Source organism: Erithacus rubecula (genome assembly GCF_903797595.1).
Source record: "Erithacus rubecula genome assembly, chromosome: 25".
Taxonomy (NCBI): domain Eukaryota; kingdom Metazoa; phylum Chordata; class Aves; order Passeriformes; family Muscicapidae; genus Erithacus; species Erithacus rubecula.
Genome location: NC_136677.1, coordinates 2,083,064 through 2,101,638, shown reverse-complemented (window position 1 = coordinate 2,101,638; position 18,575 = coordinate 2,083,064). Strand labels below are relative to the sequence as shown.

Genomic DNA, 18,575 nt, shown 5'->3' with positions numbered 1-18,575 from the left:
CCTGGCAGTGCTCCTCCAGTGCCACGAGGGGCTTCCAGCTGCAGGGGTGACTCTGGGGAGAGGCTGGTGGATCCCACCCTCTCCTCTCTGCAGTTTGGCTCCTCTGCTGCCACGAGGAGCTGCAGAGATGTGACTTTGGGGCTGCTTGTTGGGGTGTGGAAAGGGTTCAGAGGGGTGGCATGGGGGGGTCAGGGGGGTTGTGGGGAGCAGAGCCAGCTGTGCCAGCGCCCCAGCCCAGGCAGGGCTGCTGGGGGAACAGCCCTTGGTGCAAGAGGCACTGATGGCTCCCCCAGCCCTGGGAGAAGGAGGGAGTGCTGAGCACACCCACCCAGGCAGGGCCGTTCCCAAGGCCCTGGCTATGTGATTTGAGAGCTCCCCAGCAAGCTGCCACACGTTCTAGGAGGCTCTGGAGCCTCCTGAGCCAGACTGCTCAGCAAAGCTGCTCCTCACCTCGGCGGGTGTGGGCAATGCTCGCTCACCTCCGGGCTGGAAGGAGCAGCATATGCTGCACAGCAGGCTGGAGACATCTCCCCCTCCCCTGGCCACCAACCCTCCCCTCAGATCCCGGCCTGGCCTCATCTAAACCCAGCCTGTGCCCTCCTTTTGTCAGGAGGATGCTGTGGGCACTGGTGGCACTGTGTCCTGCTGCTGGGACATCCTTCTCCAGAGGGGAAGCATGGCCCAGATGTGACTTTCCCAGAGTGGGGACATCCCTACCCTCTGCTTTGGAGGGAAAGCCATGGGGAAATTGTCCCTGGCTGTGCTGGGAGGGGAAGGGTGCACCCTGCCAGCCCCAGAGGATGCAGTGGCTTCGTGTGTGCAGGCACATGAGGGCACCAACGCTTTGCTGTGGCCGTAAGAAGCTCTGGGAAACATTCCTGAGCATCCAGCTGCAGTGCTGGGGTGTGGGGCTTGGCTCGGGGAGCAGGGGGCAAGTTGACACAAAGCTCTGGAGGCCGAGTTTCGGTCGGAACTGCTGATGGCTGTGGTCAGCTGGTGGCGTCTCGTGGCCGGGCTGGGCTGTTGGGGCTTGTCCTCAGGGTCACAGGAAGGAGAAGGGAGAAAGGAGAGGCGTGGATGAGATGTGGGGATTGGGATAAGGCTGGGAACAGCAGGAGTGAGGGGGCAATGTGGAGTGTGGGTGGGTGGAGGAGAGTTTTGTCTGCCTGCACTTGTGTGTGTGTGTGGAACTGCAGGAAGGAGACTCTTGGAGAAGTCCCAGGGCACATCTGCCACAGGGACCAGCACTGAGGAGCTCATTTTAGCCTTGGACAGGGAGCCATTCATCCCTGGAGGAACAGAGTAGGGTGACATTTGTGTTAGGAGGTGCTGTCTTGTTTCTCTTGCTCTGCATTTTTCTTTCCTCAGCCCCTCTCTCTGTTCCATCACTCTTTCATGTTCCTCACCCTCTGTACATCTTTCTTTTTTTTTATTATCCCTTTCTTTCTTTTCCTCCCAACTCCCAGAATCCATCCAATTGCAGATTCTCCCAGAAGCAGTGAGCAGAACCCGCTTTTCTGGTTCTTACCACCTTGCCTCTCTATTGTATTTATCATACAAATACTGGCTGTGTAATTACCAGGGTATTATCTCTAAACACACAGATTAGGAAAAGACACAGTGGCAGCAAAGATGAATTTCAGGGTCAGTCTGGTGGGAGATGTTTTTCTCCATCTGTCAGGGGAGGAATCAACCGAGACAGAAGAGCTGTCATGAACTGCAGCTCCCACTTTTCATGGGCACCTTCCACAGAACCAAGGTGGAAGGCTCCTAAATTCAGCCACATCTGAGGTTATAAAAATACACAGAAATTATCTGGATGATACAGGGAGATCGTACAAGGTGTAGGGCAGTGCCATAAAGCTGTTTTCACATGGGAATTGTTGCTGCTGTGAAATAAGGGCTGAGTCTTTGCAGCTCCTGTAATTACTGCTGCAGCTCCAATGGGATTAAATGGATGTCTGAGTGTGTGTTAGCATATGTTGGGATGTGCTGTGCTGATAAACATCAGGGCTTTCACATGCCTGCAGACACACATGCCCTGCATATTTACCAGAACTGATTCAGTGTCACCCGGAGCTGAAGACAAAAGGGTGAAGGTGTTTGTGATCCAGCCTGGTGCCTTTGGGTGATGATGATGATGAAGTGAGCCCTAAACTGGGCTGCTCACTGTGGGAGGAAGGTGTTATTGATCCATCTTTGTGCCTTTGGGTGATGATGATAATGAGCCTTAGGTTGGGCTGGTCATGGTGGGATTAAGGTGTTATTGATCCATCCTTGAGCCTTTGGATTATGATGATGATGATGATGATGATGATGATGATGATGATGATGATGATGATGATGAGCCCTAAGCTGGTCTACTCACTGTGGGAGGAAGGTGTTATTAATCTATCCTTGTGCCTTTGGGTGATGATGATGATGAGCCCTAAGCTGGGCTGCTCACTGTGGGAGGAAGGTGTTATTAATCTATCCTTGTGCCTTTGGGTGATGATGATGATGAGCCCTAAACTGGGCTGCTCACAGTGGGAGAACAATGTTTTTGACCAAGAATGAAGCTGCAGGTTGCTGCAGATGGTGCCTGTAGCCACAAATTGTTCTTTTATCAGCCATGCCAATAAGAAACAATAAGAGGAACAAACAGAGGAACTCCTCATCCTGATGCCCAATAACCACACTGCTTCTGGGAAGCACCCAAACACTCACATGCTGTTTTTGCATTGCAGGGCTGCAAGCTCAGACTGTCTTGGTCAATGACTCCGTCTCGGGGTTCATCGGCACGGACGTGGTGCTGCACTGCAGCTTCACCAACCCGCTGCCCAACGTGAAGATCACGCAGGTGACGTGGCAGAAAGCCACCAACGGCACCAAGCAGAATGTGGCCATCTACAACCCCGCCATGGGCGTGTCCATCCTGTCCCCCTACAAGGAGAGGGTGATTTTCCGGAACCCTTCCTTCAAGGATGGCACCATCCAGCTGTCCCGGCTGGAGCTGGAGGATGAGGGTGTTTACATCTGTGAGTTTGCCACTTTCCCAACCGGCAACAGGGAAGGGCAGCTGAACCTCACCGTGCTGGGTAAGGCTCTGCAGGGTGAACCTCCAGTCACATCTGGGCGAATTTGGGGTGTCAGTCGTGGCTGGGATGGATTTTTAATTGACAGGGAAGAGGTGAAGAGCAGGGAGCACAGAGCAGGTGGTTCTGAGACAGCTGAGCTGTCTCACCTTTTCTTCTTTGCAGGTCTCAGTTCCCCTTTTCCCTCCACCTACACTCCTCATGCAGGTGCAGTAACAGTGACCAGGTCTCTGTGGGAGTGGGGAGTTTTAATGAGCTGGGGGCTGTCAAGGAAGAAAAAACAACAGATTGAGCCTAAACTCAAGCAGAGCTTGTCCCTGGAGCTCTGGGCTGTGAGTGAACAGACCCCACCCAAAGTCTGCATGAGTCATTTTGTCTCCAATTTCAGTTCCTTTCTAACAAAGAGATGAAAACCTCTGGGAGGAAAGGATTGACTTTCCATGTATCTGTGCATTTAGGGCACCCCCACCATTGTTTCCCCATAAATGATGCAGGTAGATGGTGCAAGGTGCACAGGCACTGCCATAAAGCAACCAGTACATGGGAATTAGTGCTGACAATTTGCACAGCTCTGGACTCACCACAAGCTCTGTCACAGCAGCAAACAGAGCAGCACTGCTTTCCTAACCATCCCTTTGCACCCTTTCCTCCTCCTCTTCCCCTTCCCCTGCAGCCAAGCCCACGAACTGGATGGAGGGCACCAAGAGGCCGCTCATCGCCAAATCCGGCAGGACAGAAAAGATCCTGGTGGCCACCTGCACCTCCTCCAACGGGAAACCCCCCAGCAGCGTCAGCTGGGACACCAAGCTGAAGGGGGAGGCGGAATTCCAGGAGATCCGGCACAGCAACGGGACGGTGACGGTGATCAGCCGCTACCGGCTGGTGCCCAGCCGTGAGGCGCACCGCCAGCCGCTCGCCTGCGTGGTCAACTACCAGCTGGAGAGGTTCACCGACAGCATCACCCTCAACGTGCAGTGTAAGGGGCTGCCCACAGCTGGGGAGACGCTCTGGGAAAAGGGGGTTTGTGGGGAGAGGGGTTGGGCTTGGTTTGGAGAGTGAAAGCGGAAAGGATCCTTTGGAGTAATCGTGGCGTTTCTCTTTTTCTTGCCTGCTTTCTCTGCCCCTGCCATGTCCCTTTTGCTCCCCTTCTCTCTCTCTTTTGCACTCCCTCACATTTCTTGTCCCATCATCTTTCCCTCTTTGTGTTCTCTCTCCTTCTCCCATTCCTGCCCCATCATCTCTCTCTATTTCATTTTATCCCTGTTCCCATAACTCTTTCCTCTCCTTTTAATCTCCTTTTCCTACTCCTGCCCCCTCATCTCTTCCTATTTCATTCCCTCCCTTTTCCTTTTCCACATTCCTTGTCCCATTACCTCCTTGCAATCTTTTTCCTTCTCCCACTTCTGCTCCCTCATCTCTTCCCATTTCATTTCCTCCCCTTTCCTACAACTCTTCCCTCTCTTCTTCTCCCCTCCTGCTCTCCTCCCTTTGCCCCCACCCTGCAGATGAGCCAGAAGTCACCATCGAGGGCTTTGATGGCAACTGGTACCTGAACCGCAAGGATGTGAAGCTGATCTGCAAATCTGATGCCAACCCCCCAGCTCACACCTACGAGTGGAAGCTGTAAGTGTCCCCAGAGTCCCCTGCTGCCAGCAGCAAATGTCACCTCCCCACAGGGACAGGGAATCCCTGCAGACACCTCGCTCACCCTCTGGTCACTCAGGGCCCAGTCCCATTAGTGTCACTCCAAGGTAAAACCTGTGCCTGTGGTGGAGGTGGCTGCCAGCACAGCACAGCTTCAATATCCAGGAAAAACTGTTCTCACCTCTCTGGGATAATATTCTGCCCTGGTGATGTGAGGCAGCTGGGATGTGACAAGGTGATTCATGTGCCCAGCACCACCAAGTGCCTCAGTAGCAGAGCTGGGAAAGAACCCAGGATTTCCCTGCTTTGAAGGGGCACAAATAACACAAAATTTGTCTGTGTGTGAACAACCTTACCCTGGAATCAGCTCCAGCAGCCTCCCACGTGGCTGACATTAAACAGCAACAATTCCTTGTCCTCAGGTTTCCAGCTTTTGGAAAAGGGACTTGAAAAGTGAGTGAGGGGTGTCTGGGCAGTCAGGTGGGAATTGATACAACCTGATGTGGTTCTCTGCTGCTCTTTCTTCTCTGTAAGCACTCATGTAGCTTTAAAAGAGGAAGATCAAATGGATCCTTTCTTCTTTTCAGCTGGCATTTGTCATCAGGAGAGAGGCTCTCAATATGGCTTTGCAAGGAGCACATTCTCTCTCATTCCACTTCCCAGATCAAACTGCTCAAAGTGGAAGTCTGAAGAGGATTGTTTTTCTTGCCTTTTTTCCTATTTCTCCATCCCCAGCTCTCTCCATCTGTTGGTTCTGCCAGTCTGACTTAAACTCTGAAGGTTCCTCACAACATTTCCAGGAAGGCTCAGAGGCAGAAATGCACCCAAGCACAAGAGATGCCACTTGAGGCTCTTTCTGTGCCTCCTCCCCTTCCTGGGGGCTGCTGCTTTTTTGGAATGGAAAAGCCAGCAGTGCTTTTCCTCTCCTCCCATTTGGGTGGGGATGAGCAGCAGTTAGGGGAGCTGTCAGATCCCACAGCACCCTTTCATTTTTGTAGGTTCAGGGTCTATAGGGCCACAGTTAAGGTGTTTTTCCATCAACTTTGGGATCATTTTCTTGATGCAACTGGAAAAACTCTGCTTTCTGTACATGTGTGTATATGCAGCCATGTAAAATACATCCATCTAGGCACTTCTTTACAGTCCTAATTATACCCCCGTTATTCCCTTTTGTTTCTCACAAATTGCTGACAATATGTGCACATTTGGGTTGGGAGGAGGGGAACGAATTACTTGAGTAATTTTTAATTGCCTAAGAGAAGTAATTACTTTACTTTGCTTCAGTAATTAAGAATAACCAGGCCATGTGTGTCTTTTCCTAACACACAGGGGCTTTTATTTATTTATTTATTTATTTCATCTGCCTTTGTTCATTTATTTTCTGTATCTCTGGGTTTACTTTTGCAGTTTTACACTTACCTGACTGTTCTAAACACTTCTGTCCTTGAATTCGAGCTGAAATTAACACTGGGTGATCAGGAGAGTTGAATGGGCAGGAAATTGGGGTAGAACAGGGTCAGGTTGTGTCCCTTTAATGGGAGACACAAATTAATGAGGATTTCCCAGCCAGCACCTGTGGGAGTTTTTGCCAGGGGGATGGTCATCAGGACAGACTCAGGAGCTCTCTATTTTCTTGAAGTTTGTAATTTATTGTTAGGGCATGGGTATAAAGGTCCTGCTAAGAGCTGCCAGCACAACTCAGAGCAGGACAGAGAGAGAAGTATGAGAGGGAGAGAGAATAAGAGAGAGGAATAGAGAGAATAAGAGAGTGATTTCCTGTTTACAATACAATAAATATTCTTCTATGCTGAATATTCTAATTTCCATTAACCAATCTACTACAAAATACTAATTTCCTAATATTTGCATGCAACCTATAGGAATCACTCTATTGCCATGTTTTATGGCTTTCTTATCTCTAAACCTTATCTCTAAACCTTGGAACACGATGTCTGCTGGCTCTTGGGTATCTTTGGCATTTGGCATTATCTAAGCAAAGGAAGAGGCCTCAAACTTTCACATGGTTGCTCTCAGCCCCACAGTTGAAAATTGCTATAATTTCTATTTCACTTATGGTTTCAAAACCTTTCACTAAGCACTCACATTTATAAGGTTTTTCTATTTCCTCGTTCCCAACAAGCACCCACGGGCAAGCACAGCCCAGAATGTTGGTGACACCAGTGTCACCTCTGGGCTCAGCCACTGCCTCTGTCCCCCCCAGGCCAAACGGGACCCTGCCAGGGAGTGTGGAGATCCAGAACAACACCATCTACTTCAAAGGGCCCGTGTCCTACAGCCTGGCTGGCACCTACGTCTGCGAGGCCACCAACGCCATCGGGACACGCTCGGGCCTGGTGGAGGTCAATGTCACAGGTAGGACAGCACCTGGAACCTGGAGGAAGGGGGAGGGAGGCAAAGGTGTGAGCAGTGACATCTCAATCACCTTTCAGGGCTGGGAATCTCATGGTGCCAATGGGGCAGAGTTCTTGGCTTTGTTTTGGTGTTGTACTGGTTGGCTTTGGATTTTTCTGTGCCTCCTTTCCTCTCGTGGTCTTTTCCTTTCTTACACCAATTCAGTTTGTTCCCTCCTTGTCTTCTGCTTTGGATTCAGAGAGATGGTTGTGTTAACAGCAAAGACAGAACTTTATAAGCACTAGATCCTGCAATGGGGGATTTCTCACGTTGCTAGCAAGGGCAAAACTGCCCTGCCCCTCTGCTGGGGCAGGATGAGGATGTGGACTGCCACAAAGGCAGGAGATGGATGAATCACTTGTTCAGGATGGTGTTTGGTGCTTCTGGTGTTGGGCAATTCTCAGGATTCTTCATTTGAGCTCTGTGAACTCGCTCACCTGCCTGCCAAGGATTCCTGTGAGTGCTTGGGGAGCTTTGTCTGGGCTCCAGGAAGGGATGACATCCCAGGACGCAGGGGGAAGGGATGCTGTGATGTCACACAGAAGGAATCTGATGGCCTGCAAAGCACAGGAGGGAGGGAAAGATGTGGGCAAGCTTAGGTAGTGTCAGGGACAGAAAATCATGTCAAGAAATAGCTTCAAGAGAAGAAATAACATATGGCAATGGCCTGATTTCTGAAATCAGAGTGACATTGTGAGACACCAAAGGGGAAAAGTGGCTGTGGGTGCTTTGAGAGCAGGAAAGGGAGATTTATCCCATTCCTTTGGGGTGAAAGGAGCGATTTGGGTAAAGGGGGTCAGTGACTGGGGGGGTCTCAGGAGGGCTGGAAGTGCCTCTGGGAACAGTGATGTAGAGCACAGCCACACCTCAGTGAGCTCTGGGCTGCAGAGACCCCGGACAGGATGGGCAGTGAGGTGGATGAGGGGCTTGGGGAGCACAGGACAGGCTCCCAGGGCTGTCACCTCTCCCTCTGTCCTGCCCAAGGCAGGCAGAGCCTCTCCTGCCACCCCAGTCCTTGTCTGACCTGAGTGAAGGAACTCCAGCCCCCTCCCCCAGCTTTCTCTGGTGGAAAATGCTGAGCAAACACAGAGCCGAGTCTGGGACAGCTAAAATTAGCAATAACTCAGTGTTTGGCACCCTCAGCACCTCAGCTCCCCTCTCTGTAACATGGGCAAACCAGGCTAATCTTCCTCTACCCAAGTGCTTGGAGGTCACTGGATGGGATGTGCTAATGAGATGCTAATTACCCGGTATTTATTTATGATCATTATCACTGGAGCAGTCCTTTCATTCACACCTCCTGTCCTGGATCCCTGCCTGCTGAGCTCCTGCATTTCTCTGGGGGTTGTTTCTTCTGCCAGGAAAAGGCACTGGAAGAACAAAGCCCTTTGTGCCCAGCCCTGCCCAACCACCCAAAACCAGGGCAAGGTCATGGCCAAAATCAGCTCTGGCCGTTCCAGGGGAGCTGTCACCTCAGTGTTCCTGGGGCAGTGCCTGGTACAAACTGAGCTGACTCCCTTTGGCAACAGAAATCCATTCCAAACAGTGAGCAGAGCTTAAAAACCTCCAGCTCAGCCCTCAGACACAGACAATGAGGTGGGAGAGGGACTGAAGACTTTGAGATTAACAGGCTCTCACTTTCCATCCCCCACAGCCTCTGAGCCCATTTCTTGCTGTCATTCTGCCTGTCCAGCCACCCCACACCATTGGAGGTGTCAGGACACCTCTTCATGTTTCCTGCCCATTTTTGAGGTGTCTGAGCACCACAGGTGCTGCACCAGCTCACCTGCACAGGCTCTTCTGGAGAGCAGGGCTGTGCAGGGAGAACCCTCTGGGATTTGGGATTTGGAATTTGGGATTGGAATTGTCTCTCTTCCTGGCAGAGGACGTGGCAGGATTTCTGGGCTTGGGGTTGTGTCTGCCTGCCTGGAACCTCAGCTGGTTCCCAAAGGTCCTGGCTGTGGGGTTGGGGTTAAATGGGAGAGAATGAAGGGCACACCCACAGCTGCCCTGCTAGGAGGGATTAACAGCCAACCCCACAGGCCAGGCCAGCACCACATTATAAAGAAAAAAATCCTTTAATAATTCATAGGATCTGAATATGTTTATCCAGCTCTCCCCAAGGAGCGATTAGGCCAGTGCTGGGGAGGGCTCAGCCCTCCTCACTCAGCTATTACAGGTACATTTGTTTGGGTCTTGCAGGCAATTTAGGGATTGTCAGTGGACCACGAAACCTCTTTCAAGAGCTGCATGCAATAAATGGAGTTCAATCTAGTGAGCAGCCAGCCTTGGGAGAAAAAAAAAAAAAAAACACAACACAGAAGGCTGATGCAGAGAAAACCCTGCAGCAGCTTTTCCCCCTTCTGTCTCCCTGTTCTCCCCCCTTTTGCCACCCAAAATCTTCCCTCCAGGCCCCAGAGAGGAAGAGTGCAGGGCTGATTCAGCCTCCTGATGGGGAGGGCAATTTGTTCAGAGGGAGAAGGCTGAATGCTTCTATGAGAGTTATGGCGCATTAAAGAGATTGATAAGTGGAAATTTAATATTTTATTCCAGCAATCTGTTCCCATAATAGCTTCTCCTGCCTTGCAGGACCTTTGTCAGTCGCAGGCAAGCCATGTAGTGTGACATGTAACTATTTATTACGGGTGGGTGGGTGACAGAATGGAAGGCTGTGCTTGTGGGCTGCACGTGTGGGGTGGTCCTGCACAGAGAACTGGCCATGGACACTCACTGGTGTGATCCTAGTCTTCATCCTGGCCATGGATGTTCACTGGTGTGATCCTAGTCTTCATCCTGGCCATGGATGTTCACTGGTGTGATCCCAGTCTTCATCCTGGCCATGGATATTCACAGGTGTGATCCCATTTTTATCCTGCCCATGGACATTCACAGGTGTGATCCCATTTTCATCCTGGCTGTGGGAATGGTTTCCCCAAACCTGCATGGGATGCCCTGCAGCACAGGGCAGGAATGAATCATTTACACCTGGGAATGTCCATGGATTCATGACCATGGGCTTTTCTGGGTGCAGCAGAGCATGGACATGCCCTGGCCCTGTGCAGGAGACATTCACCCACTTGTGCACTGCTTCCAGCCAGAGGAAGCACAAGGAGAAAGGGAAAAAAATGGCAAATGGTCCTTTGAAGGAGACTCACAGAGCTGGGGGAGCAGGAAGAGCCTGTGCCAGCAGCTTTGCAGCCCTGGCCTTGGATCTGCTACAGGCTGGGGGGGAGGAGAAGCTGGCAGGGGTTTCTGACCCCCCCTGCTCATTTGGCTTCCAGCAGGGAGTTATTTACACACCAGCAACACTCTCGTCCCATCAAGGTCACTGCAAACAGTGGGAGCTGCTGCCACCGAGCTGGGAAAGCCCTTCCTGGGAAGCCCTAAATCCCAAACCCTGCAGCAGGTGCTCCCAAAGGCAGATTTAGGTGGGAGGATGCAGGGCCAAAGAGAAGCAAGCCCCGAGGGGGGGTCTGGCTGATGCTAATCTCCCAGAGTGGCCGTGCATCCTGTCTGGTGGCATCTGTGCCAGCATCCCCCGCGGGAGCAGGGCGTGATTGACAGGGGATAGGTGACCTGAGAGAGAGATTAAAACCTAAGACACGTTTGGCATCTGGCCTGAAAGCTGTCACACTCTGAAACGCCAGGGGCAGCTGCTGAACTTCTGGATTAGTTGCCAGTGGTTTTTCCAGCCTGCAGGAACCCCTGGGAGGGAGAGGAAAGCAGGAGCCCTTGGAAAGCTGGAGATGGACATGCAGAGGTGCAGGGGGGGAGGGAGAAGGTCAGCAGTGCTCTGGGCTTCTCAAATTGCAGCTTTGTCCCCAGGTTTCTCCTTATCTTCCCTCGTGTACATAACTTAACACAGGAGTAAAGTCCTGAGATAATTTGGCGTGGACTGTTCCGGCAGGGAGAGTTTGCCATCAGCAATCTGGCTCCTAAACAAACTCTGCAGGGTCATTTCTGTATTTGCTGAGGCCATCTGGGAACTGGGAAGCCCCATGAATACGTTGGAATTCAGGTTCCTGTTCCTCCCTGGAGCTGCTGTTCACAGTGTGTGGATGTTTGGTTTTCCAAGAAGGAAATCCAGAGTTTTCCTCTGGAAGAGCTTGGGCTGACACGTGTCCAACAACTCATGGAGTTTGACATTTTCTTCAGTGCCTGTGGCTACAGGGAGAATTTGGGCTGGTGCTGGCTTTTCCCTTCATCCTTAGGATTGAGGGCAAAAAGATGGCAAAGGGACTTAAAGGAAAAACATGTCCACAGGAAGCAGTCTTTTAAAATATCCCAGCAGATGAGCAGAAGAGCTTTTGAAAGCTGATTTCCCGTGGATCTGCATATCACAGAAGAATTACTGGGTGTCTAAAAATACCCTTTTTCTGATCTGGGCCCTTCCTGCCCCTGGGACCAGCCTCCTGTCCCTCTGGGTTCTCTGATGTCTAATGAGGTTTAGCTCCCACCTCTGCCAAGGATCCCACTGCAGCCATCTCCAGGAGCTTTCTCACAGGGATAATTTCAGCTCCTTCTGTCACATAGCACTCAAATTGGCCAGCAGGTTCAAAAAAGCAGCAGATAAAGGATTGATGGACAGGTGGGATGATTTGCATGCACCTCATTTTTATTGAAAAACAGCCATTAAGAAAAAGATGTGATTTTTTATAAAAAACCTGTGCTTTTGAAGCCACTCTTGTGATGAAGGTTTGGGGAAGCTTGTGGCCTCACTAGGAGGGCAGGAGATGCATGGAGCATTGCAAAGGGATCAAAGAGAGCCTGTGGGCTGGGCCAGGTGCCAGGCTGAGCCCGGGGTCACCTCCTGTCCCCTGCTCTCCCAGCTGCTGTCCCAGAGGTCTGGCTGCTGGCACAGGGACAGGAAGCTGGGCTGAATGCAACAGCTGGCAGAGCCGGGCACGGGCAGATAGTGTTGCTGCTTTAATTCCTATTCACACAGCACTCCCTCTTTTTATAAGGGCTGGGGGGTGGCAGGGGGGGAGGCTTTTCATGCTGGCATTAAAGCCTGGCTTGTTCCCCCTCCCTCGGCTCCGCTGTCTCCTGTTTCTCCAGGCTGCTTTTCACAGCAGCTTTAATTCTCTCCAGACTCTTCCTAATGGATTTTTCACATGGGGCCCCCGAGCACGCTCAGGCATCGCACCCGTTCCCAGAAATTTCACGCCCCCCTCGGACACAAGAAAAGGGGATCCTGTTCCCACACTTCCCCCTCTCCCCTTGGTGCTGCTCTGTTTCGGGGTGGGCAGAGGGCTGGGTCCCCTTGGTGGGATTGGCAGATGGTTAATGGAGCTGGATGAGGGGACAGGTGACACTCTGGTCCCTGCTCACCACCTGCCAGAGCTGAGGCACCTTGTCACAGGGCACAGCCCTTGCTGGCAACACCAGTGACAGCAGGAGAGGGTCACAGCAGTGCCACCCACAGGGCTGTGCCACCATCCAGAGCCCTCAGCAGGCAGGACAACAGGGGATGGATGTGACAGTCCCTGGTGTCCCTGCAGAGAGGTTCTGCATCACCCAGCTGGCTGGGACAAACCTTCTCTTGATGCAACATGTGGCTTTGGCTTTCCACAACCCAGCCTGGCTCCCTGAGCTGCAAGACATGCTCTTGCTGCTTCTCTGAGGCTGTTTTTGGGGGAAAATGCTGGCTCCTGCCTGCACAACATCTTGCTGCTCATTCTGGCTGCAGCAGGGACCCTCCATCTGTCCCCCAGCCCACTCTGCCCACTGGGCTGCTCTCTGTGTGGGTTCAGCCTTAGGAGGCTTCAGTCCAGGCAAGTCTGCAGAAACCAAGACTCTGTTGTTGGGTTGATGTCTCAGGAAAGGCAGGAATTAATCATCTCCCAGGCACAAAAAAACCCCAAGCATTTATGGCTCAGGCCAGCAATTGCTCGAATTCAGTGCCCTTGTCCAAAAGCTGCAGCTGTTGCTGTGCCTTCACTTGGGGGAAGCTCTTTTCCCCCCTCTCCCCCAGTGGCTGGGCTAAGCTGTGCCAGCAGGGACATGAAATGGGGTGGGCACAGTCCCTGCCTCACATCTCTTTGGAACCTGCTGCCTTTGAGCCCCTCTTTCCCCATGCTGAGTTTGCTGCTGGGTCTGCAGCTCTCCTTGGCTGCTGGGGAAAAAGGGAAGGCCAGGAGGATCCAGGGTTGGCAGACAACACTGGGAGAGGTCTGATGTGCAAAGACAAAGCTGCCACAGGGCATTAACCAGGCACCTGCTGCCTAAATGAGGAGGCAGGTGAAGGGCTGAGACAACCACGTGGTGTTTAATTCCTCATGGACACGGGTGTTCAACAGGCTCTGAGCTCAGCCAGGGGCTGTAACTGTGCCCAGGAAGGTTGATTGAAGTCCTGGCTCAAACTTTATCTGTGTCAAAGTGTAGGTGTTGAACTGCATGAAAGAGAAGAGAGCTGCTTTCTCATTTCTTTCCTCTGCCTCTTTCTGAGTGTTTTTTATTTATTTTATTTTTTAAATAGGTCAGGGTAACTGTAAGAGCAAGATTAGCAGGAGGAGTGGCACTGTGCTGGGAAGGAGCAGTGGGAGGGCTGTGTCCTTGTGCTGCAGGGTCAGCACAGGGGGTCAGGAGCCAGCAGGGCTCTGAGCAGCCCTGAGCAGCCACAGGGCTCCTGTGGGTGTGTGGGGGATCACAAAGTGCTGGTTCTGCTGCGGGCTGGGACGTGAGGAGAGGGATGCAGAGCTGCTGGGTCCAGCGTGGCACCTCTGAGCAGCTCAGGTGGGTTTGGGTCTCATTCCCTGTCAGGAGCACTCTCTGGGAAACTGGAATTCTGTTCTCTGGTAAAACCGAGCGCGTTTGGACTCAAGCCATGGGGCTGGTGGGATCTGAGCACACCTGGAGGGCTGGGGAGGGGAAATCACTGCTTCCAGCCTGCTGGGCTCCTGCATGAGGCTTGGCCAGCTTGGCACGGCACCTTCCCCTTGCTGAGGCACAGCTGACCCCCGTGAGGACGCCCCTCTTCCCCTTTCCCCAGTCTTTCCCTTCCCTGTTCCTTACCCTCATCTTCCCACCCCCTCACCCCCCACCCCGACCTGGCAATGAGAGCGTGGAGGGAGGGCGCGTTTCCGCATGGTTTGACACTGTTCCCCCTTCCATCTGTCTTTTCCTACCCAGAATTTCCCTACACCCCGTCTCCAATCGATGATCACAAATCCATGGTGCAGCCGAACATCCCCACACCGGTGATTGGGGGCGTAGTGGGAGGCGTCTCGCTGGTCCTGCTGGTGGCCGTGGTGCTCTTTGTGGTGCTCCGGCGCCGGCGGCACACCTTCAAGGGGGACTACAGCACAAAGAAGCACGTGTACGGCAACGGCTACAGCAAGGCTGGCATCCCCCAGCACCACCCCCCCATGGCACAGAACCTGCAGTACCCCGACGACTCGGACGACGAGAAGAAGCCGGGCCCCTTGGGCGGCAGCACCTACGAGGACGAGGACGAGGATGCGGGCGGCGAGCGCAAGCTGGGCGGCCCCAAAACCTACGAGGAGGACGCCAAGAGGCCGTACTTCACCGTGGACGAGGGCGAGGCCCACCCCGAGCCCTACGACGAGAGGACACTCGGCTTCCAGTACGACCCCGAGCAGCTCGACCTGGCCGACAACATGGTGTCGCAGAACGACGGCTCTTTTATTTCCAAAAAGGAGTGGTACGTGTAGCTCCACGCCCCCCCTGTGCTGCACTCGCACTCACGAAACGCTCACACGCGCTCACGAGCGATGCCCTCCCTCCCCTGCATCCCTCCAGCACCCCCACGCACGCCCCGCTGCCCTGCACAGACTTTTTTGGATGCTCCCAGCAGCGGCGAGCAGGGAGGGAGGGCAGCTTTGCTTAATGATTTTTTTTTTTTTGGGGGGTGGGGGGGCAAAGTGTGGGAGGGTGGGAGGTCGGGTAATTATTTTCTCTCGGTTTTGGTTTGGCTTTTTAATTTCTCTCTTCGACTTTCGTCCCCTTCTGTGGTGTTTGTATTGGTCGGTGGCTTAGGTGTTACTCTTTGCTTTAACGACTGTTGCCCAGCCTGTATATTACACTCTGTTTGTGTCTTCATGTCTCAGAGTGCCCTTCCCTCCTCCCACCCCCCTGAAACACTGGAAATTTGTTTGTATGTTGTCTTCTTTGTTTGTTTTTTAACCTTGGGAGGGGGGCAGGTGGGCTGTCCGTAGGACGGAGGCCAGGAGAGTTTTATGGCAATGGAAACATAAGGTGCCATTATCAGGTGAAATGGATTTTGGGGTTTTTTTTCCCCCTAATTGTTTTCTTTTTTTTTTTTATTATTATTTTTTTGGTGGGGTCTGGGTGACATTCCCATTGCCTGCTGCACACCTGGAGAGAACCACACCCAGTTTTATAATGACTGAATAAAAGGAAAATGAGGAGAAAGGGGGGAAAAATAACCCTAGACCAAACCCCAGGTGCAGGGGCTGATAGCAGAGCAGGGAAACAAAACTGCCATTTTCCTCCTACAATTTATTATTGCCTGGCTTTTCATTTTTCTGTCTTTGTTTGAGTGTTCTTCTAAAAGAAAAGAAAAGGAGTATTTATTGCTGACACTTTTCCCCCCGTGATGGCTCAGAGAAAGGCTGGCTCTTTTTGTTCTTGTTGCTGTTGTTGTCACTGGTACCAGCCACAGAGTTCACTGGGGCACATCCACTGGGGAAGGGACCAACTGAGGACACTTTGCTTCCACACATTCACTGCCTTCAGCTCTGCTCTGCACGCCCAGGCAGGGCAGGGCCAACCCCTGAGTTTTATTTTATTATACCACTAAGACTTAATTGTCATGTGTTTACACTTTATTTTTTTATTTTTTCAGAGCACGGGGGTGCTTCTGTCTCTCTCTTTCTCTCTCTCTCCTAGCAACAACCCCAGCCCGTGGCTGCACCACGTAGCTGGCATTGATTGCCACTTTTCCAATATCACATCCCTCTCCTGAGCACAGGCCTGGCAGACAGGGTAGGAGGGATTGAGCCTGGGGTATTGATCTCACCCTCCTCGCCTTGAGCTGTTGTGCTGGGGAGGTTTGCATTGCTGCTATCTCTGCTCTGTGAATAAATGGGATTCCAGACTTCAGGGCCCTCTGTCTCACACCGACCATCTCCAAATTAGATTCACTGGGTTGGGGCTTATTTTTCTTCTTGTGGGTTATATATATATTTTTTTTTAATTTGATGTATAAATAAATCTTTTGTTTGAAAAGAAATCCCCAGTTTTCTGAGCTGTATTATCATGCACATCTAAAAATAGCAGGACTAATTCTCCTCCTGCCTTACCCGCTGGGTTTTGTTCCACAGCTGCAGAAAGGGAGGAGGGTGAAGAGGCAGAGCCACACAGATGAGTCAAGGTCAGATCTCTGGTCCAGGCAGCCTCCAAATCTTTCCTTTCCTGTGAGGTGCTCAGTGCAGACCACAGGGAGCTCAGCCCGAGCCATCCCAGTGCTCTGATTGCATTAGTGGGGTAGGGCAGTGGGCAATCCAATTGTAGGGCTGTAATCTCTCTGCTGTTCCTGCCAGCCCCTCAGGCTTCCTGGCTTCTGGCATGACAGCCACATGCCACAGGAAGGCTGCTCTGTGTCCTCCCAGAGCCAGGGCAGGCAGAGATTCCCTCGGGATCCCTCAGCCTGAGCTGTCCCAGGTCCCCTCCATGACACCAGCAGCACCCTGATAGCAAGAAAGCCCCAATAAAGGAAATAAAACCTTTTAGCATCTCTGCAAATCTCTGATTACTGATGATTAGGGGTGGGAATGGCTTCCCTCCAGTGCCTTGGCAGAGCAGCACACACAGGGCTTTGACTGCCCCAAAGGGAGAGCCTGGAATCTGGATCAGTGTGTGGTGCAGGGAGAATTCCCAACAAATTCCATCTCTCCAGTGAGTAATCCTTTAGATCTGAATGCCACAGCCAGGCTCAGAACAGGATGGTGACAGTGCCCCCAACACCAAGCTCTGGGCACTGAGTGAGATCAGTGGCACAGCTCTGCCCTGCAGATTTCCCCCAGCACAGGAGGTGGCTTTGGAGGAAAACAATTTTTTAGAAAAATCTGCAGGGCCCAGCAGCAATTCCTCACATTCAGGCAGAGGCCTCAGGTCTGGAAAATTCCCACCACACTCACCCCACAGCTCTGTGTCCTAAAGAACAAAAGTGCAAAGCCTGGCAATTGGGGCAGAGGGTTTGGGAGGGCTGTATGGGTATTCCCAAATTCAGGGGTGACCAAAGCAACCCTGAGAAATCTGCTTGGGGAGTTATTAGTTTACCTTTGAAGGTGTCATTTTTGGAGCTGTAGCCTTCTTGGCTTATTTATTGCCCGTTCACACACTCAAAAACCCAGTGGGACCCAGGGAGAGGAAAGGAGAGAGTGGAGCAATGTGGAATTTCCAATTCCTGTGCATAATTCCCTTCCTGCCCTTTTTCCACCAGCCCAAATGCAGGACTTAGCTCAGCCACTTACCTCCTCAGAGTGGTTCAGAAAAGGGGTCAAATGATCATTTTTCATCCAGAACCTGGAGTGGAAGATCCTTAGACAGCTTTGCCTGGCACAGCAGCGAGGCACCCTGCGAGTTCAAGGTTCAGTGCTGCTTTTCTCTCATCCTTGAGCTCTTCAGCATTGCTCCCCTGGTGCAAATATCACCACAGCCACGGAGAAATGCCCCCTCTGTGCTGTCATTTGCTTCTTGCTGTCCCTTGCAAGGTCAGCTAGATGGCCATGGGACTCTTGGGGTGGTAATTAGCCAAGTGATTAGCCATTAATCCTTAGCAAGGTGGAAGAAAAAAGAAGTGTGGGGGAAGAAAATCAGATTGATGCTTCATCTGAGAGCTGTTTTGGTCCAGTAATAGCATCACTGCCTTCTCTGGGTTGAATTGCTCTGAGGGGGCCCTTGAAGGGAATTAGATGTTTTTCCAACATCATCAAGCAGAAAGTGATACCTGTTCCTAGCTGAGTGCAGGGCTGAGCTCAGGAGAGAGGCCAAAGTGAAGAACCACGAGCATCCTGCTCCTGGGGGATTCTGCAGGGAGGGAATGTGCTGGGATTGTGCAGCAGGGCCAGCCTGGGCAGTTCTTGGCTCTGGTGATTGTGTCACTTGTCCCTTTGTGCCCAATTTCCTGCAGTTCTGTCAGGCTGGAGTGCCACACATGGGCTCAGGGCTGGCTCATCTCTCTGGGACCCTCGGGCTGCCTCCTGTGAAAAATCCCCTTCTTCTCCACCCCCCCCCTTTCATCAGAGGTGCTAAGGAGGTGGGAAATGCCCCTGTGGGACCGAGTGGGATTTTCCATTTGGGACAGGGAAGCTGCTCCTGGTCCTTGTCCCCTCCACACCGGTGCTAGGGAGCTGCTGCTCTCCAGGAATTGTCCCATTTCACACCAGTCCCGAACTGGTGTGGCCCCCCTGGCTGTGCCTGGGTTGTGTTTGTGCCCGGGGAATGCTTCACCCTGCTCGG

At 52.2% G+C, this 18,575-nt stretch overlaps 1 protein-coding gene across 1 annotated transcript in view; it reads left to right on the top strand.

The window, feature by feature from the left end:
• LOC306812364 (nectin-1-like) overlaps positions 1-17,913 on the top strand; it is a 54,807-nt gene extending 36,894 nt beyond the window's left edge. Inside the window, exons 2-6 of the mRNA XM_079326911.1 lie at positions 2,727-3,077; positions 3,748-4,050; positions 4,580-4,697; positions 6,940-7,091; positions 14,262-17,913. Coding sequence (XP_079183037.1) covers positions 2,727-3,077; positions 3,748-4,050; positions 4,580-4,697; positions 6,940-7,091; positions 14,262-14,803 — 1,466 coding nt within the window. The 3' untranslated portion in view covers positions 14,804-17,913. The remainder of the gene's footprint in view (positions 1-2,726; positions 3,078-3,747; positions 4,051-4,579; positions 4,698-6,939; positions 7,092-14,261) is intronic.
• Positions 17,914-18,575: the final 662 nt, after the last annotated feature.